Source organism: Eschrichtius robustus, chromosome 1, assembly GCF_028021215.1.
Source record: "Eschrichtius robustus isolate mEscRob2 chromosome 1, mEscRob2.pri, whole genome shotgun sequence".
Taxonomy (NCBI): Eukaryota; Metazoa; Chordata; class Mammalia; order Artiodactyla; family Eschrichtiidae; genus Eschrichtius; species Eschrichtius robustus.
The window spans coordinates 61,977,735-62,005,098 of record NC_090824.1 but is presented as its reverse complement, the minus strand read 5'-3'; the positions used below and the strand labels follow the sequence as shown (position 1 = coordinate 62,005,098).

Sequence of the window (27,364 nt, the reverse complement as noted above, 5' to 3'; positions counted from 1 at the left end):
GAAAGCACTGTTAGTGCGAGGCTGGGGGAGTGGGAGTGTGACTGTCAGCTAGCAATCTGTGGTGATGACAGGAGGCAAATCTAGGAGCTGAAACCATTTTAAAGGTCACTCTGTGGGCAGAACCGAAGACCTCTAATTTAGAAAAGGAAACAGAACTCTGGGACATGGAAGCACCAGGACACTGCGATTTGAGCACTCTGAAAATTCATTATCCACCCCCTGATTGTAAAGACTACTTTACAACCCAATACAGCTTAAACCAACAACTATTTGCTTTAGCAGCAGTGTGAAATAATTTGGTAAAATAGAAATGCTAAATAATGTACTAGTGGGTTCAACTGCCTATTTTTTTAATTTATTTTTTATTGAGGTAACATTGACGTTAATGATAATTATGTAAGTGTCCTGGGTACAACATTATATTTCACTTCTGTATACACGATAGCATGCCCACCACCAAAAATTTAGTTCCCATCCGTCACCATACAGTTGATCCCCTCTACCCATTTCATCTTCCCCCCATCCCTTCCCTTCTGGTAACCACTATTCTGTTGTCTGTGTCTACATGTTTGTTTTTGTTTGGATTGGTTTGTTCATTTATTTTGTTTGTTTTTAATAGCTACTTTATTTATTTATTTATTTTTGGCTGTGTTGGGTCTTCGTTTCTGTGCGAGGGCTTTCTCCAGTTGCGGCAAGCAGGGGCCACTCTTCATCGCGGTGCGCGGGCCTTTCACTATCGCGGCCCCTCCCGTTGCGGGGCACAGGCTCCAGACGCGCAGGCTCAGTGGTTGTGGCTCACGGGCCCAGTTGCTCCTCGGCATGTGGGATCTTCCCAGACCAGGGCTCGAACCCGTGTGCCCTGCGTTAGCAGGCAGACTCTCAACCACTGCGCCACCAGGGAAGCCCTGTTTGTTTTTTATATTCCACATATGAGTGAGATCATACAGTATTTGTCTTTCTCTGTCTGACTTACTTCACTTAGCGTAATACCTTCAAGGTCCATCTGTGTTGTTGCAAATGGCAATAATTCATCTTTTTAAATGACTGAGTAGTATCCCATTGAATATATATATATATATATATATATATATATATATATATATCTCATATCTTCTTTATTTTAAAAAAATGTTCTTCTTTAGTATTTTTTTTCTCCTTACCGTTCATTTTTAAAAAATTTTCAACCTTGAATTGCTAAATAGAGTTTAAAATTCTTAGCTTTCCGTGAAAAGCTATTACATATACTTTAGGACTAAAATTTTAAGAGTACAATATACTAAAGTATTGATAAATGATTTTTAAAAGGAACACAGATCATCAGAGAATAGTAATAGTAGGCCCATGCCTAGACTGAGGTCATCTCTTTTCTGTCTTTCTAAAACTGGAGAAAGCTTGGGAGAAGACAATGGCTTCAGTCTATTGAACACCGTATTCTGGACCTGGGTCCATCACTTATAAGATTTGCCAGATGGATTTGCTATGGTTTCATTCTCCAAACTCTCACCTGCTATGTTTTTTTTTTTTTTTTTCTTGTTTTCCTTTTTTCCTAACTAAAGAGGACGTTTGTTCTGCCATTCTTAAGAAGACCAGGCAGGCCAGGGCTGAACTCCGCAGTGTGGGAGCAAGAGCAGCGGGGACTGTCTGCTTTCCTTCTCATCACCACTTAAAAACAAGGGAGCAGGGATGCAATGCACAGCATGGCGACTACAGCTAACAAGACTGTACTGTACCCTTGAAAGTTGCTAGGAGAGTAGACCTTAACGTTCTCACCGCACACAAAAGTGGTAATTACGTGAGGTGATAGGTGTGTTAACTAGCCCTACTGTGGTGATTATTTTGCAATAGATGCATGTATCACACCATTATGTTGTGTACTTTAAACTTACATAAAGTTATATGCCAATTATACCTCAATAAAGCTGGACACAGAAGAAAACAAAGCAAGGGAGCACTCCAGGGAGGTCCAGTAGGTACCAGGAAGGGCCTCTTTGGAAAAGTAAAAAGGAGAGGAGAGAAGGTACTCAAGGCACCAGGAAACTCATCACAGAAGGCACACTGCACATCTGGCACCCACCAAAGATCAAATTCATTTGGGTAAACCAAGCTTGCAAACCCAGTCAATACCCAGTGATCTATACATAATTGATTTATACTGTGGGTTATCTGCTTAGGGCTCTGGGGTACGGTCTGTAATTATTCATCTGAGTAAAAATTCTGCATTCGTTAAGTGGCAGTGAGTCCTCCACTGGATCTGTTGTCAGATAAGAGGGACAAGCCCGAGGATCCAGGGACCGGTGATGCCAAGAATCACCTGCTCCACTCCAGCTTGGCAATACTGGGTAGATGAGTGGGTTTCTGTTGGATGAGAAGTCGGGTCGAAAGGAGAGAGAAAAGGTAGCAGCAACTACTGGGCCTTGTGAAGTTGGAACTTGATTTAGGTGGTGAGGCTGCTGATTGCTCAAATAACAATTCCTGGTAGTGGGAAGAGTTATCTCCTCCACTGTCTCTTCAAATCCAATGCTTGCCCTCACTTCCATGTGAGAGTGAGAGACAGTTTCCAGACACTACTTTACTTAGGGGGGTTTTCTATAAGGGCAGGTCTCTCTATTTACAGAGGTTGCTTTAAAATCACCTGGCCCTGTTAGACTAGGTAAACCACTTTTTAAAAGGCAGACCCACCTAGACACCAAATTAAGCTAAAGATCTTGGAGTGAGTCCACCTGTAAAAAGAAAAATGTTCAAATCTTACCAAGTTGTCGATTTTTGAGTCGTAGACGCCCGCTTCATTTGTCTGTGTCACAAGCCACTCATTCCCCTTCTTAATGAAAACAAGAGGGAGTGATTATACCTCCTGGGGCTGTGCCATTTATGCCGTCTGAAAGGCACTTAAACGAGTGGCACATTATCTCACACATCTGGAGTTGACCAAATTAGCCAATTACGCTGGAGCTCATAAAACGAGGCCTTAAATGTCATTTAACTAGAAAATATTATAATCACCAAGTGGTCTGATTGTAAGATGATACTTGGGGCAGCATCAGTGGTTACAGAAAACAAATCGTGAAACAAAACACAGTTCGAATGCCCCCCAAATGCAACCACATATTTTCTACAGTAATACTTTCTGAAGAATACCATATTTCTGAAGGCACCAGCAATCAACATGTTTCTCATTTGAAACTAAGTTTAATCTGACCTCCTGTGTCCTAGTTATTTGCCTTGGGCAAACCAATGCCCAAGAATTTTCCTCATAAGAAAACTAAGGAACAAGCAGGGTGAGAGCAGACTGATGGAAAACCATGAATTCATCAGAGATATGGAGCTCTCTGCAAGAGATGGAACAATGGTTGGATTAAGCGTCTGGAGTTGTCAGAGGTTTGTGGTGCTGCCTCAGAATCGACAGGATTTGGTTGACTGACCATATACTGGTCTCGCATACTTTACTTGAAGGAAGAGATAAAAGCTGCTTCAAATTGGTATGTGATTTGAGGGTAGGAATACCAAAAGTTTTAGAACAGCTATTTAAAAATTAGAGGTTTACAGCCACTACTTCCACATTGTCTTCTTTTCATTTAATAAACAACAGAATTTGGTGTTTAATGAAAGGTGATACAGTGTAATGGAAAAACCATGGTATGTCACTAATACCTGTTTGACTTTGGGGAAGTTGCTTAACTTCTCTGATCATCCGTTACCTCACACAAAATACAGACGTACATAATGATGCTGAGCTGTGTTGAGACTAGTGCTGTGCTGAAATGATAAAGTCCCTAGCACAGTGCCTGGTACACTGAAGAAAATAAATATGAGTTTCATATCTTTCTTTACCTATGTCACCAGAATATCTTAGGTTCTGTTTAACTCTTTTTTTCCCTTCATTTCAGAAAGAATGGCCACTAGATGTTTTCAGAGAAGGAAGAGTGAGGAGGTGGGCAGTCCTGGTTTTATTTTAGCATAATTTATAATCCCCTCACCCATCTGTGAACATCTCAATCACTCTCTTTAAAGGAATGATAAGTACAAAAGAGACTAGAAGAACTCTCATGAGATACTCTGAAGCAAAAGGAAATTAGGTGTGATGCATGAACGCATGGTAAATAGAGATACCAGCTGCTATTTGCCAGGGGAGTTTACAAAATGAAGCTTACTGGTTTTGAAGGCACCTAATCACCTAGGCTAAATCTTCATGTCTTCTGGGCTCATGATTATGGTAGATGGACCTGTTAGTGTATTTTGTCAAACCAGAGAAAGATGAAGAATCATGGTGACGATGGAGGTACTCTCAACAGTGACAAATTCCTTCCCTATCAGTTTTCTGCAATGATGACCTTTTTGGTAAAAGCTAAGTAAATATGACAATTCCACATAACAGAAATCCTTACTCAGAATTTGGAAGGCCTAGTTTTAAAAACTTAAGTTAATTTCACCTCTGTAAAGCTGGGTTGAAAAACTATGTCCTTAATAACAGCACAATGTATCTATGCTTTTAAGAAGAAAAAAAACCTGAGAAGCAGTAAAGGGATTCAGACCCATGTGAATGAGCTCTTGTCTCTTAGAAATGTGAATTCTGGGCTGAGAGGTGGGGAATTGCATCTCTAAGAATGGTGAAAATACCACTTCACTTTCTTACAGTGGGGAAATGGGAGCTCTGTGCAGATTCTAAGTGTATTAACAGACTTTAATGTTTTTAAACAACAGAAAAGGACTAGCTTTCAAAACCTTTAACTTGCGGAGCTGGGGGAGTTAGATAAGAAGAACCAGGAAAGACGAGCTCTCTTAATTGTTAACTAGTCAAACTTACTAGCACTATCCTCCTTGCAGGCCACAGAGCAAACTGGCCTCTACGTACCTGAGTGAAAAACCATCTTTGAAAGCAGAGTATACTCTAAAAGCTAACTAAGAAAATCAAAAGGAACTGTTTTGCTAGGAAAAAAATTCAACACAGCATGTGTTAAAAGGTTTTTTTTTTCTTCCTTTTTTTTTTAAACTTAAGGCTATGAAATGCTCTTGCTCTGTATCAAAAATAACAGGCAGCTTTTTCTTTTGTATTTTTACAAATATTTCCATCTTTAAGACTGGAGCTTTCTGGCTTTTGCTAACAACATGTCCAGATCTAAAGGCATTACGGAAAGAATGTCAATTTGCTTTAGAAGCAATTAAACATACAGTCGAGGAAAAGGCCAATTTTACTATGCAGGGACCACACATACTGTATGTTTGTTACATTACTTGATATCAAAGCAGAAACATCAAATTCTTCCTAAAACACACTTGAAATGAAGAGTCTGGCTAAGGAACTCCCACATCCAAGTCAGAGATATCTGTTACAGTTTACAGAACTTGGCAATGCTGACACTATTGTTTTACTGGAAAGAGATAATTTATTGACTATATAATACACTATGGTTTCTTCAATTTTATATACATGTACTGGGTAAAATGAACATGATTTTGATCCCAACTGCCATAAATGCGGGCACATTATCAATGACACTTAGGTACCACATCACCAGAGGAATAGCAAGAATTTGCTCATTCTGTGTCACTAGATGACCTCAAAATATTTAATCAGCCTTCAGGATCATTATCATAGCTTCAGAGGGAGTGGTCTATAGCAAGAATTATCATCTTTCTTTTTCATTTCGCATCATCATGATGTTGGTGTGATGACTTTCATTCATTTGTTCAACATGCATTTACTAAGTATCTCTACTCAGTGCCAAACACAGGGATAGGGAAAACAGAGGGGAATGAGACGTGGCCCTCAGGGAAATGTATTCTTGAGGCGGGAGAGGGGAGACAGACAGAAAACAAGCTCAATAAATCAGGGTGGTGCACGCTATATAACAGATCTGTGCACGGGGAATGAGCCTGGAGAAGAAGCAAGGGCTGTCCTAGGAAGGGCTCTGTACACCTGATAAGGAATTTAGACTTTATACTGCAGGCCATATTTTTACATATTCCTGAAACACTCTAAAGATAAAATAATTAAAACAGTATGATACTGGCACAGAGATAGATAAATTAATGAAACAGAAAAGGAAATAGAGAAACAGAATAGAAAATTTAGCTGATATATATGTGGAAGTTTAATATACAAAAAAGCTAGCATTTCCAATTAGTGAGCAAGGAATGGATTTTTCGACCAGTGGTGTTTGGACAACTGAATAGCCATTTGAAAATAAAATTTAATTCCTATATGCCATACTGCACATTAAAAAAAGAAATCACAGATGGATTAAAGATTCAAATGTAAATGTTTATAATCTTGGGGTTAGAGGATGTCCTTCTTTTCTAATGTGCCATCAAGGTCAGATATCACAAAGGAAAAGATAGATATAATCACAAAATCACAATCTTCAAAAATCACCAACTTCTGAAAGGTGTAAGACACTATAGGTGTAAGACAACTGACAAGTTGGGGAAAATATTTGTAATTTATGTAATAGTTAAAGGATTAGTACCTATAATATATACAGAACTCCTACAAATTAATAAAAAAATCTAACCTAAGAGAAATGGGCGAGAGACACAAATAAGCAATTCATGAAAGAAACAATACCTAATGATATAAAAGTATGCTCAACCCCAGTTACAATCAAAGGAATACTATTAAGACACTTTTATTTTTCACCTATTAGATTATAAACAGGAGATGCACGTGAGTGACAGACATAACAAATAATGATTGATAATGTCCAGTGTTTGAGAGGGTGTGGAGAAGTGAGAACTCTCAAATACTAAGGATATAAAAGTCAGTACATACTTTTTGGAAGATAATTTGGCAACATCTATGACATAAAGTGTGCATATCATTTGATCTTATAAGTCCATTGCTAGCAACTTTAAAAAATAGAAATATATATATATATATACATACACACATAAATGTGAAAAAATAGTATGAGAATACATACTGTACTATTGTTTATAATAGTGAAAATATGGAAGCAACCTAATGGGCCACCAAAGGGATTAATTTAATAAACTGCAGTATGTAGATAAATAAATTACTATGCTGTTGTTAAAAAGAATCTATTGGCATGGAACGACATTAATGACATATGTTTAATTAGCAAAATAGTAGCCCCAGTATAATCTGTTAAGAGAGGTAGTGAACTACAGAGGTTAGGAGCATGGGCTTTGGGGTCAAGCTCACTGGATTTGAGTCCCAGCTTCAAGATTTACCAGATATGTGAAAATTACTAAATTTTCTGAGTCTTGGTTTCTTCATCTGTCCAACTGGAACAGATCCTAACAGAACCTACCTCAAAGAGTTATATGGAGAATTCCTAGTACATAGTAGAGGCTAAACATGTACCAGTTGTTATTATTACTGTTATCTTTTTGGTATAATTATTCTTTTCAACCAATTCTCTTATGAAAACAACTTCAAAAAGCACATCTAATATCCTCTGGAAAATTATGCTCGACAGAGGCTTTAACTGAATCTATACATCAAAGACAATTTTAGTTTATGTAACAAAAATATTCTGTTTATCTGATCACCTAATAGATAGGATGATGAACTTGACACATCAATTTTTGATAAAGATATGTTTTGACTGAATATTCATAAACCAGAATGCAAACAAGGAACACATTTGGGCGCTATATTTAAGAATCAAAATAAAGAACTATCACATTTAGATATCCCCAGTTATAAGAACTTTAAAAAGCCTCAATAGCACAAAATAAAAATTCTCCTCTAGTCATCGAACTATTATTAATAAAGGATATTATTAACATCCTTTTTGTGGTAGTTTCTATCATATACATGTTTAATTTTCAACCGTATTATCAGGGAAAACACACAGAAAAATAGGAAGACACCCTTTTAAATATTTTTCCCTACTAAGACTAGGAAAAGAAATCATTCAAAATGAGAAAACATGTTATGTAGTAATATATTAAAATGCCCACATCAACATATAAAGAACCATACATACCCTTCTGTGCGGAAAATCATTCGAAAGCTGTCTCCTAAGCTTTTGTAACTGTTTGGATCAGTTGCACATCTCTGAATCTGGAACCTAGAAACAAAATCAAACAAACAAAAAAAATCCAAGTTAAGGATTTTGCCAAATGGCTTTTCTCATTTTTCAAAGTCTTAGGAGACTCAGCCTTTTCAGATTAATCTAAAATATTCTGGGTTTTGCTACAGATTTTACTGATTTATTTGTCTTGTATAATCTTTACCTTATTTTTGTAGCCTTTAAAATTATGATATTTCTCTGTACTTTAATAGAACTGCAGAAAGAGTTTTTTTCATCTGTTTCTTAGCTAGGCAGATGCACCCTGAGGCATTTATGCTTTTTTCTTTTGCGAAAAGCACACACAGATGTCATAGATTGTTTTAATGCATAATTCAGAAATCTGAAGATGCATATGAAACAAATAAGTAGCTCTATTTCTTATCTTAATTAGTGCTCTTTGATGGTAATTTAATACAAAGTTTAAAAATACAGAGCAGCTAATATGGCCTAACTTTGATCCTGATTATGAATTTGGAATTCATTCTGGCAGACAGGAGCTTGCGTTTAGAGCAAGAATTCGGGTCGTACCGTGATACAGTTTATTATCAGTACTTCATGATGGAGCAGAGTTGGTCACTAGGGGTAGTTCAGGTTACCTGGACCTTCACAGAAGCACAGTGCTCTGCACGTAGTTTGCGCGCAATAAAAATGTATCCCATTTTGGAAAGCCAAATTCTTTTTTTTTCCTCTTCTTTTTTGGTATGATCATGCATCTCAGAACTCTAACCTTCAAAATGTGGAAGTTCCCAGTATGAGGGTCTTATGTATTTTGCATCTTACCCTGGGGTTTGTTTCTAATGAGATCTATGGCAAGTACTGTCATTTCCCTACACCCCAGTTCTCCATTTTCGGTTTTCTTTAGGCTGCCTACTCCTTGGGTTTAACCTTCTCGTCCCAATTCTAAGTTAAGCCCCTTCTTCCTTCTGTACTTCCCTCCACAGTTTTAGCAAGCCTTTTAAAATAGAAATTCTCGGAAACACCTCTAATATTGTCTACTCTAAGATGCTTTTCTCAGATTGTTAGATTTATGACATGAACATAACTTCTAATTCTGAGAATGATTTATTTTATAGTTCTAGGCCCCAGGGAATTATGCTGAAAACTAACACATATATCACAGAGAAGTGTGAATATTTTGCTTTGATTGAAGTGATTGGGCACATGAACAGAATAAGTAGACTATAAGACTGGAAAGTGAGGCTGGATTACATTTGACTTTGTAAAGTGGAGAGTTGCTGAACGTGATTGTGCAGGAGAGTAGCCGTCCTGAGATGAAGGAGTTGATTCTTCCAGTAGAGTACTTGAAACGTACAAATTCCTAATAAAATATGTATTGTCTGATTGGGTGGATTAGAATGGGAGTATGGGGGGCAGAATAATGATGAAGGCAATTATGATAGTCTGGGTGAAGATAATGATGCCAGAATATGAATGGAGGAAACAGAAATGTAGTAAAAGAGGTGAGCTTGCTGGGTGATCACTTTTCTCTTTAAATCAATGGGTTTTTTTAATGATACATTCAACATGATCCTCTCTTGATCCTCATCAACCCAGCAAGTAATATTCCACTGCCCTAGACTTACTATTGCCAGTGTTTAAAATGTCATAAATATTCATAATGTTTTTGCTTGTCAAACTTACATCTCTATTGGCATGATCATTTTTAGGAGGTTAGTGGCAAGAACTATATCCCTAAAATTTAAATTGCATGGAGCTTATCAGAAGATCATGAAGCTTTACAACTAACTCATTTAAACTGTTCTGGATCCAGAGGTGCATTTGGTGTGTGTATAACCACTGGCCTAGAAGACTCAGTAAGCAGTTCTGTCTAGAATCGAGAACATGATTTGATGGTCAGGTAGGTGGACCACGTTTGGTATTTCTGGACTACTGTATGTAGATGAGATAATCTGGGACTTGGGATACAAATGAATTAATAATGCTAAACACAAAACAGTACAATGGAATAACTACATGTAAGTTTGTACAACAAATAATTTTGGAACATAGAGAGCGATTTCCAAAATACGACTTTAATTTTAATTCAAAAAAGAATCTCCATCTCTGCATTTGCATATTTGTAACCTACATTCATTGTTGAGTATGAAAAATTTCTTATGTCTAACGTTCAAGAGAATAACTTAAAATAGTTTTATATATTATAAAAACATTACATGCTTATAGATTTTTCTCATAATAACTGTAATAATTTTCATTAAGTTCATTACCCTCTGTCAAATTCCTTTCTGGATACTTTTCTCCCAAATTACCAAGTATTTTTAAAATATTTGCCATATGAAATAAGATGCTATAGGTTTTACAAAAACCCAGGGCATTATCCCCACACTCAAGAAACACAGTAAATAAATGAGAAAAAAATTTTTACAATAAAAGGGAAAATATCCAAAATGTCAAGTAGCATCAGCACAAGTTGCCCAGGTGTTCATCAGAGGGAGCAATTACTGTTTTCTGCAGAGGATCAGGAAGGATCTCAGGAAGGAGAAGGGATTTAAGCTGGTCCTATAGGATTCAGAGAGGCAAAAAGAGTAAGCCAGGAGAAAGCATTTCAGGTGGGGAATTGAGAGAGGGAAAGATGTCCTTTTAATAGAAGTGAGAGAAAAGATCTCCCACCATGACAACCTCCCGTGTTTCGTTCAGGATGGATGTTACAGCACCCTGCTGGTGGCATTCAGCTGCTCAGGGTGGATGGAGACCTGAGCGGGTTAGAGGAGGGTGTTTATGAGATAAAGTCAATGACCAATATAGAGCGTTTGGCCTTTTCCTCAGCGGAGCATTTCAACTAACTCTGTGGCCATCTCACAGTCATGTGACCCGGTCCTAGAAGGAACTGTGAGTCATGAGAGGGACCAAAGCAAGTGAATCCTAATGGCAAGAAAATTGACCTTAGCTCCTCTTTTATTGATGGGGTTAGAGACATCAGCTTTGTCTATGATGTCTGCATGTTTCAGTAATACCAAGGTGGGTCCTCTGTCAGCTTACACAAAAATGAATACAGAGTACAATTACTTCTTTTTTTTTTTTAAAGATTTATTGATTGATTGATTGCTATGTTGGGTCTTCGTTTCTGTGCTAGGGCCTTCTCTAGCTGCGGCAAGTGGGGGCCACTCTTCATCGTGGTGCGCAGGCCTCTCACCATCGCGGCCTCTCTTGTTGCGGAGCACAGGCTCCAGACGCGCAGGCTCAGCAGCTGTGGTTCACGGGCCCAGTTGCTCCACGGCATGTGGGATCCTCCCAGACCAGGGCTCGAACCCGTGTCCCCTGCATTAGCAGGCAGACTCTCAACCACTGCGCCACCAGGGAAGCCCCCCAGTTACTTCTTAATTAACTAGTTATCTAACTTGGCTATTGGAAGTCTAGGCACTTCACTCATTAGTTGCAATTTCTTTCTTTTTTCAGAATCCAACAGATAATATTTCCAATCCACTATTCTCAGTTAATGAGTTCTTGAATAATACTTACTATGTAGTAGGTACTCCACTATTTGGGGCATTATGAAGAAATAAGATATAATCCTGCCCTTTAGAAACTTATAGTTATGTGAAGGAGATGTACAAATAGATGATTACCATATGCAAGGAATAATGTTTAGGAATAGTATTTCAGAGTATCACATGTCAGCCAATGAGTTTTACTGGCACTGAATAAACACTAGTATTACTTTTACTGGAGATGATCTTATCTATGGCTGACAGAAAATAATATCAATACTATGCAGTGACATTAGAGGGAGGAGGGAAAACGGGAAGGAGATATTTGGGCTAAATATCTGTGATTAAACTTTACCCTCCCACTTTAAAACAGGCAGCAAGGGCTTCCCTGGTGGTGCAGTGGTTGAGAGTCTGCCTGCTAGTGCAGGGGACACGGGTTCGAGCCCTGGTCTGGGAGGATCCCACATGCCGCGGAGCAGCTGGGCCCGTGAGCCACAATTGCTGAGCCTGCGCGTCTGGAGCCTGTGCTCCGCAACAAGAGAGGCCGCGATAGTGAGAGGCCCGCGCACCGCGATGAAGAGTAGCCTCCGCTTGCCACAACTAGAGAAAGCCCTCGCACAGAAACGAAGACCCAACACAGCCATAAATAAATAAATTAATTAAAAAAAAAAAAAAAGTGGGACTCCTGATATTCATCCCACTTTAAAAAAAAAAAAAAAAAACAGGCAGCAAGGACAGTCAGTGGAATCTTTGAGGAGTGTTCCATTTAGAAGCTGACTGTCTGATGAGTGATGCCGTGTTCATTACAAACAGGAGCGGCAACATCAAATAGCATCACACGAGGAGAGTCCACAAGCTGTGTTGCAGAGCAATGCAAAAGGATGGGCAGGCATGGTACATACTAATTCCTCTGTAAAGCCTCCCACCATTCCTCACTATCCTAAAGCAGCTAGAGGTCCCATTAAACAGGCTAAGGCAAGCACAGCTGTCTCTTCTACTGCACATCTCACTTACGGCATGTCTGCACTCTGCAGAGAAAGTCCATGCTGTATTTAGTTCCACTACACATGACTTATTCTGATCACAGAGTTATCAGTTCTTCTAAGGGATCTGTTTCAAGTTGATATAATTACAGTGCATTTTGGTCAGTCATGTAAAACAGCAATTTCCTTCTTCGTCTCCATTACATTTCAGCAACTTAAAAGGTTTCTCTCGAATTGAGGCTTTACATCAGCATTTTCCAAGCTGCGTTCTGTGCTAACAAATTCTCTCTATGCTCGAGGAGACAATTTTCCAGTTACGTAATAGAACTCTTTGTAAAATTACAAAGGCAAAGCCACACTACTCTAAATACAATCAAGATATCTAGAAGAAAAGATTGGACTTTCCCATTGTCCTAATAAAAGCAGTTTAGCCACATCTGGAATCTCCATCTGAGGAACTTCTTTTATTAGAATGAAAACTTGCTGCCAAATGGGCAAATTGGACAATGGAGTAATACTTAAGAAATATTCAGTGCCTAATATCAGGTCAGAAAGAAACACAGGGAAAGGAGTGTGGCTCAAACCCTACGCTCCATTGCCCAGCAGCCAGCGGTCCCATCTGCCATGGAGCCAGGGAGCCTGGTACTGCACACTCTTAAAATTGGGAGGGAACAGCCCTACCATCCACCACCCCATAAATATGAAGCAAGTTACTGCAGTTACGACAGGGCAAGGAAGAGCTGCTCAATGTTCGTGAGCAAATGTACAAGTATATTTTTAAAAGCAAAAGAATGTTCTCACTCACTAAAATATTTTTCTTTAAACTGGTCAAGAACCATTACTGCACTATTTCCTCCGACTTAATTGTGTGCTTAGTCAGTGATACCAAAGTCTGTTGTTGATTCTTAGCACTGTTAGAAATGTCACTTTAGGCATTCAGCTTGTCTGCGCACTTCCTAAGATATCATAAGAATGATACGTGTTGAGAAATACAATGACTTTATTACTGCCTTAAAAGCTGTAGAATGAGGCTGTTTGAAAATTCCTAAGTCTCACATTTATGCAATGCCTTTATTTTCCAAAGTAAATTTTACATCTATCATCTTCATCTACTGTTGGCTGATGGAGTCTATATTGGGAAGTGGAGGCTTTAGGGCACACAAACACACACACACACACACACACATGCACATATATATATGTATATATACATGTATATGTATATGTAATCTATATATTTATATGAAGGGCAGCAATTGAGTTGCAAAGAGTCAGATTGGGGTAGGGGATAAGATTTGTCCTGACGCTATATTTGCATAGCACATGCTCTGCTTTTTAGTTAGATCATATGATTATTTGCGGTGCTTTAGGGCTGAGAACTGATGGGGATTTGGGAATGGGGGCAAAAGCCATCCTAACCCATCCCTTTGGCATTGCCACCAATCTCAAGCAAAGCAGTGAGATAGGTGGGTTTTATTTCTAGCATCATCTCCAGATCATTTTCCAGTCCAAGAGTATTCTCATGCTCTCTCTTACCTTCCCCTATTCAACCCTGCTCTCAGAAAAGCATTCACACCAATCATTTATCCTTATCGTGGCTTTTAATTTGATATGCTGTCTTCCGGAACTTGTCCCCTGTTAAAGGGATTTCAGCTCTCAAGGAGGTGGCACGAAGGTCTGGTTTTGTTTAGGGTGAGGATGCAGGGGTACCTTTCCCACCAGAGACAGCCCTGAGTGGTTCTTTTTTTCCTGAGTGGAATTTTATGCCACCACAATGCACTGCTACATAAAAATTACACCTTTGTGTCAAAGGAGGTGAGGCTCTTGGGAGACTGAGACATTGACTAGGAGCCACCAGTTTCAGCTCCAGTGCTGTCACCGATAAACAGTGTAAACTGGTGAGAACTGTAATTTAACCCCTCTTTGCCTTTCTCCTCAGTGGTAAAATGGCACCACAGACATTAGAGGACACTTTGATTTTGAAGGGACGGTGACACACTGACTTAATATTTGAGTTTGTTAGCCATAACAAATGTCTCTTCTCTCGAAGAGACATTTCATTGTGTTTTGTAAAGTAAAGCTCCAAATTCCATACTTTATAAGGGTGGGAGACCATTAATAAAAATTGTACACTGTCCATAAGTGGTGATGAGCCTAACGAAACTCCCTGTAGAGATCTTTGTAAATGTGCTATGAACAAAGATTATTAGTAATTACCAGAATGTTACATGTGCTCCTTAATAAACACTTAAGAAACCCACCAATGAATCAGAGATTAATAGACTAAAGGTTTGCAATTACAGAACACATTAAAAGGATAACTGTAGGAAGATTAAATAAAGATTTTAATTCATTGTAATTAGCCTATCTTACTGAAATAAGATGTTGCTCCTACAGAGTATTTTTGCTTGCTTACTGGTTCGTTGAGCATGGGCAAAGTCACTGAACATGCAAAGACACGTTTGAGCCTTTGAAATTTAGGTGTACACGCCTATGTTACAAACTTTGGAAAAAGGCCCTAGAAAGCACATCTTTAGAAAAATTCCCATCATGTATATCTGTTTCTTTTTTTTTTTTTTTCTTGGCTGTGTTTTGGGTCTTCGTTTCTGTGCGAGGGCTTTCTCCCGTTGCGGCAAGCGGAGGCCACTCTTCATCGCGGTGCGCGGGCCTCTCCCTATCGCGGCCTCTCTTGTTGCGGAGCACGGGCTCCAGACGCGCAGGCTCAGTAGCAGTTGTGGCTCACGGGCCCAGTTGCTCCGCGGCATGTGGGATCTTCCCAGACCAGGGCTCGAACCCGTGTCCCGTGCATTGGCAGGCAGACTCTCAACCACTGAGCCACCAGGGAAGCCCTATTTGTTTCTTGTACTCTGAAAAATCACCTTATACTGAGGCTGCCTCAAGAGAAGAAATACCCCCTTCCCATGAAAGGCTAACCACTGAACTGAAGGGGGAAGGAGACTTTGCATTTGTCATCCTCGTAGAAAGACAGCATCGGATGGGGAGTTGACACTGCTGATTTGGGAGATGATTCTATCAGTTTTCTTTAGCAAGTGCTGGGGAGAAAGGTTTTCTCCTAACATTTCTCTATATCCATAGCTTTCTTGTTCTAATTTTAAGTCCCTGGTGATTGTGAATGGTAATTAAAAAAAAAAAAAAAAATCTCAGCTATGGGTATTTTGTTTTACTCCAGATTAAATATAACAAAAATCCACATAACGTTGCCTTAGCCATGATAAGCACAAGAGTCCTTTAATCATGTTGGAAGGGTGCGGTTTACAGTTCTAGATGCAGGTTTCTGTCTCAACATTTCCTGAGATACCCATCTGCGCAAGGGGCAAGGTTAAGAGTTCTGGAGACCCAACAATGAATAGACCACGAATGGAACAAACAGATGGGGGGCAGGGAAATGTTAGTAATCAATTATAAAATAAGGCAGAACACAAGTATTAAATAGAGATTCTAGGAATTTAGTTTATCTGCAATTTAAGCATTGCCTTTGCTTGTTGGGTTCACAGTCTAGGCCTGGCATCAATTAACACCCTAAAATAATGTTAACAAATCCACAAGGGTCGTGAGTTTGGCTCTGCCTCAGCAGTGATCACTGACTGAAGTTCAAAAGCTGTACTCACATATTTGGCTACTCATCAAATTATTCTGAAAATTCATGGAAAAGAAATATACTTTTCCTGATTGCTGCTCAGTCATTTCCCTAGGAGAGAGTCTCTTTGTAAAAGAAATAGGTACCTTTACCTGGCAAAAATTAAGATGCCCTTTGTCTGTTTAAAAGTCTGAATGTCTTTACTAGGAGTAGGTGGGCTGGGCTATGCTTTGGCTTAGCGTTTATGATGTTGTAAAGAAGACCAATAAATTTCTCTATGTTATGATAGAACAGTTTATAATTTGAAGAAATATGTAACCTGGAGTGCTCAGTCAGCCTAGATAATTACTACAGATAAGGTAATAACATCTTGGCAAGGCCACAAAAGCAAGGGAAATCTCCTGTGCCATGTAATTTCGAACACATTTTTGAACAGAGCCTCAAAAATATTATCTCTCTGAACTATCAGATCAACCCAGATAGCCTGATTATACTTTTGGTAATTTCCTGTGATCCTAGACACATCTAATTGCAGTCTCCTTTCACAAGCCAAGAAGATTTAAAACCTGATAGTCTGTGACTGTACGTTTTACAGTTCACACTTTTAACAGTACACTTAAATATCCTGTAAATGGTTCATCATTTTGCTAACCACAAATTTTGTTACAATAAACATTTACCTACTTGTCCCGAATAGTGTGATGAAATAGATCTAGTTTTGTACATCTTAACACAATTATAAGACATATAGTATTCCTAGTATTTAGAACCTGGGTAAAATTTGACATTGTAAAATGAATCATGATAAGAGAGTTTATGCTACCATCTGGCACAAGTTCTTCCAGTTGTTTATATTACTTAAGGGATAATAACTAAGTACACTGACAATATAATTCTACGATTTATTTTAATGACGATATGCTAGTTAACAAGTCAGAGACAAATGACCATTAGAGATAACAACCTAAATCTAATAATGTTAAACCACAAGCAATAAAACAGGTTAATTGACAGAGCTGTATGATTAAAATGTTCCAAGCATAAACTGGTCTCAATTAAACAAAAGCTTGACTAGCATGTGTTTCAGTCATTTTGCTTTGTAAAATACCAGTCACATTATAAAACTAAGCTTAATATCAGATTATAGTTCTGCCACTCTTTGAAAATACATATGTGTGTATGTATGCCTACATTTAATTAAAATTCACATTTAATGCCAACAAATGACCTTACACCCCGATACACCCATCTGCATTTTCCCAAGTACACTAACCTAGGCTGGCCATTAGAGTGGTAGATTAGCATGAATCCAACTCATACTTGGGAAATGAGGGAAGGATGGATCGCAGATTGGAAATAAAACCCATTACCAAGGTGATGAAAATAGAGAGGGCTAAATCAACTTCAGCAATCAAATATTAAAATAACCACAGTCATGACAAGTATCATAGTTTTCCCATATCCCCAAAATAATGATAGTTTTTCAAAATTTAACCCCCCTAAAAAAAAAGTTAGCTATGTTCTTTCTCTCTCTGATCCTCCCTTTCCTGCCCCCACCAACTTGGGTTCACAACTTTCCCTAACGTTCACCAATAACACCTACTATCTCATGACAGAGGACCATATGGCATCATTCTTACCTGTTGAACCTCAGCTCATTGCTCTGGATGAGACTCAAATTCTTGGTTTCTTGTCTCCGTAAAAGATTTCCAGAACAGGGGATTCAAAAGCAGTCAAATCTACCCGAATCTTACTTGCCCTGGGAACTGAGCCACTTGACAGAAATTAATTATGCACTAGAGACCATAAGCCTGGGTCCCAGTGAGGGGGAATGTCAGGCAAGATAGAGTCTCTGGAGACCTAATATATACAATCCATCTTATTTTAACTGATCAAATGTGCCTATTTTATTTAGTACTGATAAGAAAGGACGCTTTTCAATAATGTCAAAGAAAGAAAGATGAAAAGAGTGGGTGGTTTCTTTGTATTCATAAGCATAAATGCTTATTCTAGAAAGAAATTTGAAGAATGGAGATAATAAACTTGGCTATTAAGGAAGTAAACATGCTTATGCTTATCAGAGTTGAGGAAAATTTCAAGGGAAGTTTATTTTTTTATACCAAGATTGGCCTCATATGTTACCAAGATTTGGGAGAGTTATCGGATCCAAATGAGAACACAGTTTTTAAAAGCATTTCATAGGTGGACAGGACCTGAAAATGACCCCAAAATGGTAATAATCCTGCTTATTTGTAAATCACTTTTAACTTAGATTGCATATTTACATTTTTCATCTCATCTCAGGGTACCCCTTAGTTTAACAGCTCCTTCTATTTGTAGGGTTAAAATCACTTTAAAAAGAAAAAGTAGCAGCTTGGAGCTAGAAAGGCAGCAGACTGGAGGGAGTAGGTTTCCCTGAAGTCTCCCAGTTGTACTAGAAATTTGTCTCTCGAGTTCAGTGAAGGACCAGTAAAATCACTATTCTGAAGCCAAGCTTTTTCATTTGTTAAAAAGGGAATAATGTTACTTGCACATCGCCCAAAGGAACGGCAATTGTGTTCATTTAATTTGATCTCTCCCTGTCGGGGTATACGCTATGGATGGAGAGAGATCTCTGCATGGGGAAGGTGGGCAGGACATCTTTGGTAAAAGAATTTAGATGCAATGTTTTTTTGAAGAGCAAAAGACATCATGTGATTCCTTTCAGCCCTCTCATTGTAGACAGTTGGATTGATACATTCTGGACCAAAAAACCACATTTCTGTATTTACCTAGCATCTATTCTGTGGGATTTATTTCCAAGGGGTTTTTTTTTTTTTTTTCACATCTTTATTGGAGTATAAATGCTTTACAATGTTGTGTTAGTGTCTGCTGTACAACAAAGTGAATCAGCTATATGCATACATATATTCCCATATCCCCTCCCTCTTGAGCCTCCCTCCCACCCTCCCTATCCCATCCCTTTAGGTCGTCACAAAGCACCCTGTGCCATTTTACATTTGGTAGTGCATATATGTCCATGCCACTCTCTCACTTCATCCCAGCTTCCCCTCCCACCCGGCCCCCACCCCGTGCCCTCAAGCCGTTCTCTACATCTGCGTTAGTTATTCCATATTCCAAGTGTTTTAAGTGCCTACTGTGTGCCTGGGGAATATTGTCAAGGCCACCGTCTAATAACTCTGTAAATTCTTTCGCTCGCTCTCTCTTTCTCTCAACTAAATACTTTTAATGATGACTATACCATTATGTCATGAACCCACACTCAAGACAGCCCCAGTGGAAGGGTATGGTTTCATTATTATCATCAAATAACATGCTAAAAATAATTAAAAATCACTTAGAACACTGGCAACAGAAAAGATGTGTGAATTATCCCCACCCAGGAGCAGGCCTAACTTGTCCACAGAACTTGTATAGGACTCTATACTTCACTAATTAACCAAATGTTTAATAAAAGACAACTAATGTTTTTGGCTGAATTATACATGGGTACTTTGGCAGGTAACAAAGCACTTCAAGTTCAAGTCATTTAATTTTATAAAGTGCTCATCTAATTCTAACTAGCAGCTTTCACATAAATGTAACTTTGCATTTTAAAACAATTAGTTTTTTAAATAATAGCTCCCTGTTCTACAATTTAAGATAATCGGATATCTTGGTTAACCTAGGCTCCCTAAAATCTTAAAGACTAAACATGACATTTATATAAAATGACACCCAAGCGAGAAACCTATAGTAAATACATGAGTTTAAAACCCCTCCTTCAAACTTTTGCTAGGGTGAGTTCTGGTGGTCTCCAACGAAACTCCAATCACTCTCATTCATTTAATCATCATGAATTCTAAGCGTGAAGATTAGACTTAAACATTTGGAGTTTTAGTCCCTCCCTTCACAAGTAATATGTTACCATTGAGTATAAAAGAGCAAAAGTGTTCTGAAACAGTGAAATTCACAGAGAATTCAAGCCAACTAGCATTTATGGAATGCCTACTCTGTATGGGGTACTTGGGTGTGAGACTCTGCTTAACTTAGACACTGACCCTCTTACAGAAGTTTGCATTCTAATAGGAGACAAACACGTAGCATTAAAACATTAATGACAGGCAAGTCTTCCCAAATTTGTGGTATTCTTGCTTGCTTCCTTGAACAGTACACAGGGAACACGACACAGCATTTTTGAAGTGCCCGGGGGTTGGTGGGGACCTTCTGACTAGGAACTACCCTCCTGTGCTGTTACACAGTGATCTCATCAGGCCTTGCAAGGCATGGGCAGGCCAGTCCCTGCACTGATGGCCCCATAGTGCTTTTCTAGTTCTTGGTTTTCCCAACATGGTTTTGTCCGATCTTTTCGTGCTAGGCAATGAGCTATCATTTCTCGCCCATCAGTGTGTCTGCCCCTAAGCACTCTCCCTGCTTTTCTCTCCTTCTCCCATTTTTCTCTCCTGCCTTCCTCCCATGACCTTTCATTCATCACTTACACCCAGCAGTGAACTAAGGACCAGATAACCCAGCTTGGTCATGACCCTTAGTAGGGACTGGAGGGGCCAGACTATGAGTCAGGTCCATGAACATCAGAGCCTTCCCAGCACACCATGCAATTTGGCTGTCCAGAGACCGTTTCTGCATGTGTTTCGTTTCTCAGCTCTGCACTAGAGCTGAGCTTCTGAGATAAGTGGCCTCTGGCTGAGTTTGAACTTTCCTTGAAAATGGGTCGTCCTGAGAGGAGGAAGGGGCAGGCAGCCTCCAATGTCCTTTGGTATTCTCTCCCCTGGTACCGTGGTCACAGTGAGGTAGAGCACCTCAGTCAGGTACAGTCTCTCCTCCTGGTGGGAGGATGGCCCTGCTGCCATGTGCCTATCTCTCTGGGATTTCTTCACTTTGAGGGCTTAATAAGGAGTCCTATTGCTCCTGGAAGCCAAACAAGAACTAATATAACATGATGAGGATGATGAGGACACACAGCACAGCTGACCGCAGCCATAACGATCCCTTCTTCATTCTGTTCCCCTATGTATTTTGGGGATTTAGTTTCTGTTTGTTTCTTGAAATAAAATGCCCTTCTTGTTTTTTTGTGTTTGATTTCCACTTCTGCATTATGGACTAGTGGTAAGTGTCTGTTATTTAGATTCTCATAGATGCATGTTTAGTTTGAAAACTCTGAGAAAATATGGAAATTTCTTTTGAAAGATGTATGTATTTTCAGAAATCTGGCCAAATCACTGTGGCTTTCTGTTGGCTCTGGTGGTACTACATTAGCCCTTTTGGAGGAGGAAAGAAAGAAAGGAAGGAAGGGAGGCAGGGAGGGAGGGAGGGGGGGAGGAAAGAAAGAAGGAAAGGGAAGAACCACTGTAAAACACTCTACTTCCCAGTACAAATACTTTTGGAACTGCTAGGCCCACTTTTACTCATGTGTGTTAGGTCAAATTCTGGCAGAAATCGCAGGACAGCTGCAATTCCATACTTTGAAATGTCTATTAAAAGAAATCTTGATATAATTTATAGAAGAGTTGGAAGGTATTCCCTGTTTTATTCATTCCCTTGAATATAGACAACTTTTGAAATAAAGGAAGGAGAGAAATGAGTATTTTCAATGATGAAGTGAGTATACTCACAACTTTAAATATATGATGCCAAGAGAACTTTCTGCAATGAAGATTTGTTCAAATATATATATATATATATATATATATATATACACATACATATATACATATATATATATATGTATGTATATATTAATATTACTTGTGTCAGGTTGAGTTTCAGCTAACTATCATGAGAATTAAAAAGCTGTACAATTTCTGAAAGTTTTCATGTATACAGATAAACAAGTACACAATTCAAGATACCACACTTTTATATACAAATAAGATAAACAAAATTTTCTTTAAAATCCCCAGTTTAAACATTCTAGAAATTTGAAGGCATAATCAGATGCCTTTTTTTATGTTGGCTTCACTGAGGGCTTTGGTTGCTAGCACTGCCATGTGACATGTGTCATATCGGGGGGGGGTGGGGTGGTTATTACAGAGACCATGTGTGACAAGTAGGTGTAATAAGGTCTCCTGGTCTCCTGGGAACTGGGACTGGGACATGGGAATCCACCAGGGACTGTTGCGGAAGTGATTCCTTGTGAAAAGTTGATGCTGGGAGATACCTACACAGCCAGATAGTAAGTGCATCCCCAGCCCCCTGTACATCCAGGTGTAGGTCATGTGACTAGTTCTCTTCCGTGGAATCTAAGCAAAGTAATGTATGTTACTTCCAGACTGAGGTTGTTTTTCTTTGCTCTGTTTTTGCTTGTTTTTTATACATCTTTATTGGAGTACAGTTGCTTTACAATGGTGTGTTAGTTTCTGCTGCCTAACAAAGTGAATCAGCTATACGTATACATATATCCCCATATCCCCTCCCTCTAGGTGGTCACAAAGCACCGAGCTGACCTCCCTGTGCGATGCGGCTGCTTCCCACCAGCCATCTATTTTACATTTGGTAGTGTGTATCAGACTGAGGTTTTAAAGAAGTGAGTGGGGCTCCTCCATTCTCTCTCCTGTTGCTCCTGCGAGAGGTACTTTGCAAGATACCTTTATAGCAGAGACTAGCTGCATCTTACCTCAAATCTGTTATCACCTGCAAGAAGAAAGCAGAGGACTCCAAAGCTCTAGTGCGTGCAGAGCCACTAGATGGAAGGAGCCCGGATCACTAAATCACACACTGAGGAGAACCTCCTACCACCTGGTAATACTCACATTGTACTATTATATGAGTATATTTGATTGGGGGTAAACCACTGAAATTCAGGGGTTTATCTGTTACTGCAGCTAGATTTGCCTTAACTGTCCAAGGATCAACACTGTACTGTGTCTCTGTCTCTCTCCATGTCCTCTCTGTACACCAGCTCATGCTTCCTGCTCCTCCACAGCACTGAACTGGACAGAGCAACCCCAGCCCTGGTGTAATATGACACAAAACCAATGCTCACCACTTACACCTTTCTGCCACTACATGTGCCAAATACCTTTCATTTGCTCCTCCAGATCCACTCTCTACTCTTCTCCACCCTGTTTGCTGCCCCGAGAGGCGATCTGAACTGATTACATCAAAAGACTACTATGTTCTCTGCCTTCCAGTTGGATTTGGTCAATAAGAAGCCATGGCAGGTGACAAGAAGAATGGAGGAAAATGCACTGGGGATATTTATCTGTCTGGTTCCTTCCCGTGAGGCTTCCTCAGGCTTGTCTCTATCAACAGAAGTTCACTGCTCCTCTAAGGAGCCCTTTCTTTGTGACTTTCGTCTTTCAAGTTTGCTAACCTTGCCCTTCACACACACCTTTGAGGTTAGGCATAGGAGCAGCTTTACTTCCTTTTGCTGGTGGCCCCAGGATCCTGAGTTCTTCCTTGTAATTTCCTTACACCCTGCCCATACTCTTATAATGAATCCATTTATAAACCCTCCTCAAATTATCCTAATTTGAGAGTGCTTTCTGTCTCCTGTTGGTTTTCTCACTGCAAAATCACATCACAATTAAAATTCTCTAGGGAGTCAGCTATCTATCCCTGGCTCACTTAGTCACATCCAGGGAATGGAGTTATCGTGCAAACATGGATGTCAAGCCCACCCTTTCAGCAAAGCCTTTGAGTGATGGCAACTTGCAGAGCAGGAACTTGCAGGTACCTCAAAACATGTCTACCAAATAGTACACCTTCATTTCTTCCAGTAACAGCTTGCCTTCTTCTTTTCACTCCTCCTCAGCTATACGATTGCCATCACATGTTGTTGCATCACATGTTGTTGCCATCACATGTTGTTGCATGTTGTTGTTTTTCCCCTGTGGATTGCTTCACTGCTGAGATAACACATTATTGCTTTCTATAGGATAGTACACTGTGAATAGTGCATATTCCTAGTACACCATTTAGAATCTAAGTCTTTACATTTAAAAATGCACATGTTCATAAAAACTAAAAGGGAGAGACAAGTAGAAATCACCACAGAATCATGCATTGCCATGTTATTTCTTAGGGCAAAAAAAAAAAAAAAAAAAAAATCTTCATTAACAACCTGGATATGCTATGAGTATGTCATACAGAATTTGCATCCAAGGAACGAATCACAATTTTCTCTTTCACATTTTTCTGGTATCATTCACGTTCTTTTACTGCCATTAGTTCCCAGCAGAAGATGCTACACAAGCACCAAATCGAATGGGAAATTATTAATACTATTAAACCAAACATTTCATCGCTTCCATGCAGTGTGAAAAGTGCCTCACATGTGGGGCGGGGGGACAGGTAGTTTCGGTAAAGTATGTAACCTGAGGCATTATGAAAATTGTGTGAATATCCAGGTACAGAATCCATACATTCCCTTTTAAGGGCTTATTCTTCTCTAAATATTTTATCCTAGGCTACTAGTAAGGCTTTGGTGATAACGGTTGTATCCTTTTTCTTATTTCAGGAAATAGGGAACTAGAAAGCAGTCACATTCCTCCTCTGGGAGAAGACAAAATGGGAGAAAAGATGTATTTTCACTCTACTTAGTTTTAAAGTTGCATGTCTTATACAAGGCGGAAAAAGGTTAATATTGCAAGATAGTTATTTTTCCAAGTTAATATATTCTTAAGGAATATTACACCACTGCCCTTCACCGTACATATGAAAACCCACAGCATTCCCTCCTCAGTATCCTACGTCATCAATTTCACGACTTGGGATGTAAGTGAAAGCTTAGATTTACTAGAATTTCATGATGGGTTTCGAAGTGGGAGATGGTTATCTGGTTTTAAAAGTCATAGATCGATAACATGGTCGTCGGATGCCATAAGATATACTGTAGTAAGAATGCACTTTTCACTTTTTAAAATGTGGCTAATAGCAGAGTTTGAATTATACGTATGGCTCACGTTATATTTCTATTAGAAAGCTTTGGCTGAAAAGCTAAGATTTAAGGCTAAAATGCTAGTTTATCTTTTGCACACAGCGGCACCCAAATATACGTAGCAGTATCAGAGTTCGTGGGGGAACATCTCTAGTACGTACAGTAGGTATAAAATCAGGAACAAATCCTGAAGTTTAAATTCAACTCTCCTCTTACAAGCTTAGTATTACTTGTTGTACATAGCCCCTCCTTACCTCCGTTGTTTATCTAGGTTTAAAGTAAAATGAGTTTCCACCACAAGATAATTTTATCATGCCAGTTTTGAACTGATTAAAGATGCCTCTTTGGTATTTCTCGAACAATCTTTCAGGAGATGCATCAACCCTTAGAACGAAGCCACGGTGCCCATAAGGCTGGCAAAAACGTTTTCTGAGAAATCCAACCTGGAATCTACTGAATTAAATTCCAAACCAAATTAGAAACATTGAAAAGACTCTTAAATACACAATGTACTTTTCCTTCAAGCTATTTGAGCCCCAGCTGAAGATACCAGTGTAGTCTTTTCCAAGTATAAAATGTGAGAAAGACCAATACATAGATATGCTCAAGTAATTTTCATGCTGTGTCTTTGCTAGTTTGATAAAAAATTAAACAGAATCTTTTAAATTTAAGGGATTGTCAGTATAGTCTTAAAGAAAACCAAATCCCTCACTCAAAAACAGAAATAGCCAGTTTCTCAGGACAGTGTTGGAGAGAAGTTGGAGCTATTTATGGAGAGACAGTGACTTGAAAATCACCAGAGTATAGTGAAAATTAGAAGTGCTTTCTTCTTCCAAATCAACCGACTGACTCTATAAAATAATGCACTTGTCTTCATTACGAGTCATAACAATGATTTGAGATCTTCCAATTTAAATTTTATGCCTCTTTGTTTTCCCTCAGGCAGGACAAGAGACGAAAACTGGAAAGTTTGGGTCATATGGATCATGGCAGCACTGCTATGTCTGGAATTTTCTTATAAATATCCTATTGCTTTGAGGCTCACGGGCCTGGCTAAAACAGCAGGGACAATCTCATTTGCACTTTTATAGTTGTAGAGGGATTTTCAAGAGTTAAAACAATTTTCCATAATATTCTGTATTAACTTAACGGATATGAAGTTGTGATTATTACAACTTTTCATGCTTTTCTGCAGGCTGACAGTTCGGAAGTAATTTTAGAAAAACAAAGTTATACACAAATGCCAACAGGAAGGCATTCTTGGGTATTCAAAAGAATCTATCTACAACAAATTTTTACTGCCTATTTTCAGCTTTATGCCTTTTTAAGTTTTTTTTTTAATACTATAAATGACTGTTTCTACCCTTAAGAAAATCATCACTTCAAAGGAACATCTTGTGGCACTCTACAATGATGAAACAGATTTCGGAAAACAAAGCAGATGCCACCCCTTTTTGCGTGATTAAACAACAAAGAACATTTTATCAGAATCTATAAACTTTACTAAATACTCATTTACCAGAGTTTGAATAATTTTGCTTTGCCTAAAATTAGAAAAAAAATACTAATTTCACCAAAATGTAAAACTTCCATATAAGTCCATCAAAGTTAATTTTTCAGTCCATCTATAAAGTGCATAGCAAACTATACCAGCCATAAGAACACAAAGGTGAGATGCAAGGAAGTTTGAAAATCAGAGTCAGTGAGAAGGGAATTCAAAGTAAATATACAGCACTATTAAAATAAATTTTATACACACACACAGAATATAAATAAACACTTAAAGGAGATAGGTTATACAAATTGAGTTGATGGATTGGAGAAAATATGGGGTTAAATGGAGAAAACTTATTTGAAGCAGTTAACTTGTGAAGCCAGGAAGGACAGTTCTGGGGCAGTGAGCACGTGTTTTCCTGGGTAAGTGGGAAGTTAAACCAGCACAGAAAAGAGCCTGGCAGAGAGTTTTAAAAGGAGTTATGGGTACATCGGAAAGGGCTCGTAACTTTTTCCTAAGAACTAAGTTTTTGATTTTTGAAAGCTTAGGAGGAATGTTCTAGAAGTTTATGAAAAGGTACATTTAGAGTCAGAAAGAAGTAAGTACCTAAACAATAAGCTGAAATGGGAGTAAATTAGTAAATCAAAGAGCTGATTTGTGTCTACTCAGGAAAGGGCATTGGCTTCCACTGAACTTGGCTCTATGAAGGGAAAATTGTGCCAGACCAATTTAATTTCCTTCCACAGCAGAGTGATAGGCAATGTCAACCAACAGGAAGCAACAGCAAAAAAGGATGTTAAAATAGGCCAGGCACGAGAGAACCAATATCTGGAACACTAATTTGATAAGGGTTTGGCAAAGTAAGGATACACACGGGGACAGCTGTAATTCTTTTAAAAGTCCACCTTCCCTATGTAAAAATTAT

General features: G+C 38.9%; 1 protein-coding gene across 2 annotated transcripts in view; it reads right to left on the bottom strand.

Annotated features, from left to right (window-relative positions):
• Positions 1-27,364, bottom strand: part of SLC25A21 (solute carrier family 25 member 21) — a 514,375-nt gene that overhangs the window by 140,543 nt on the left and 346,468 nt on the right. For both annotated transcript variants that reach the window (XM_068533042.1, XM_068532966.1), the window contains one exon: positions 7,950-8,033. In XM_068533042.1, the coding sequence (XP_068389143.1) occupies positions 7,950-8,033 (84 nt within the window). The remainder of the gene's footprint in view (positions 1-7,949; positions 8,034-27,364) is intronic.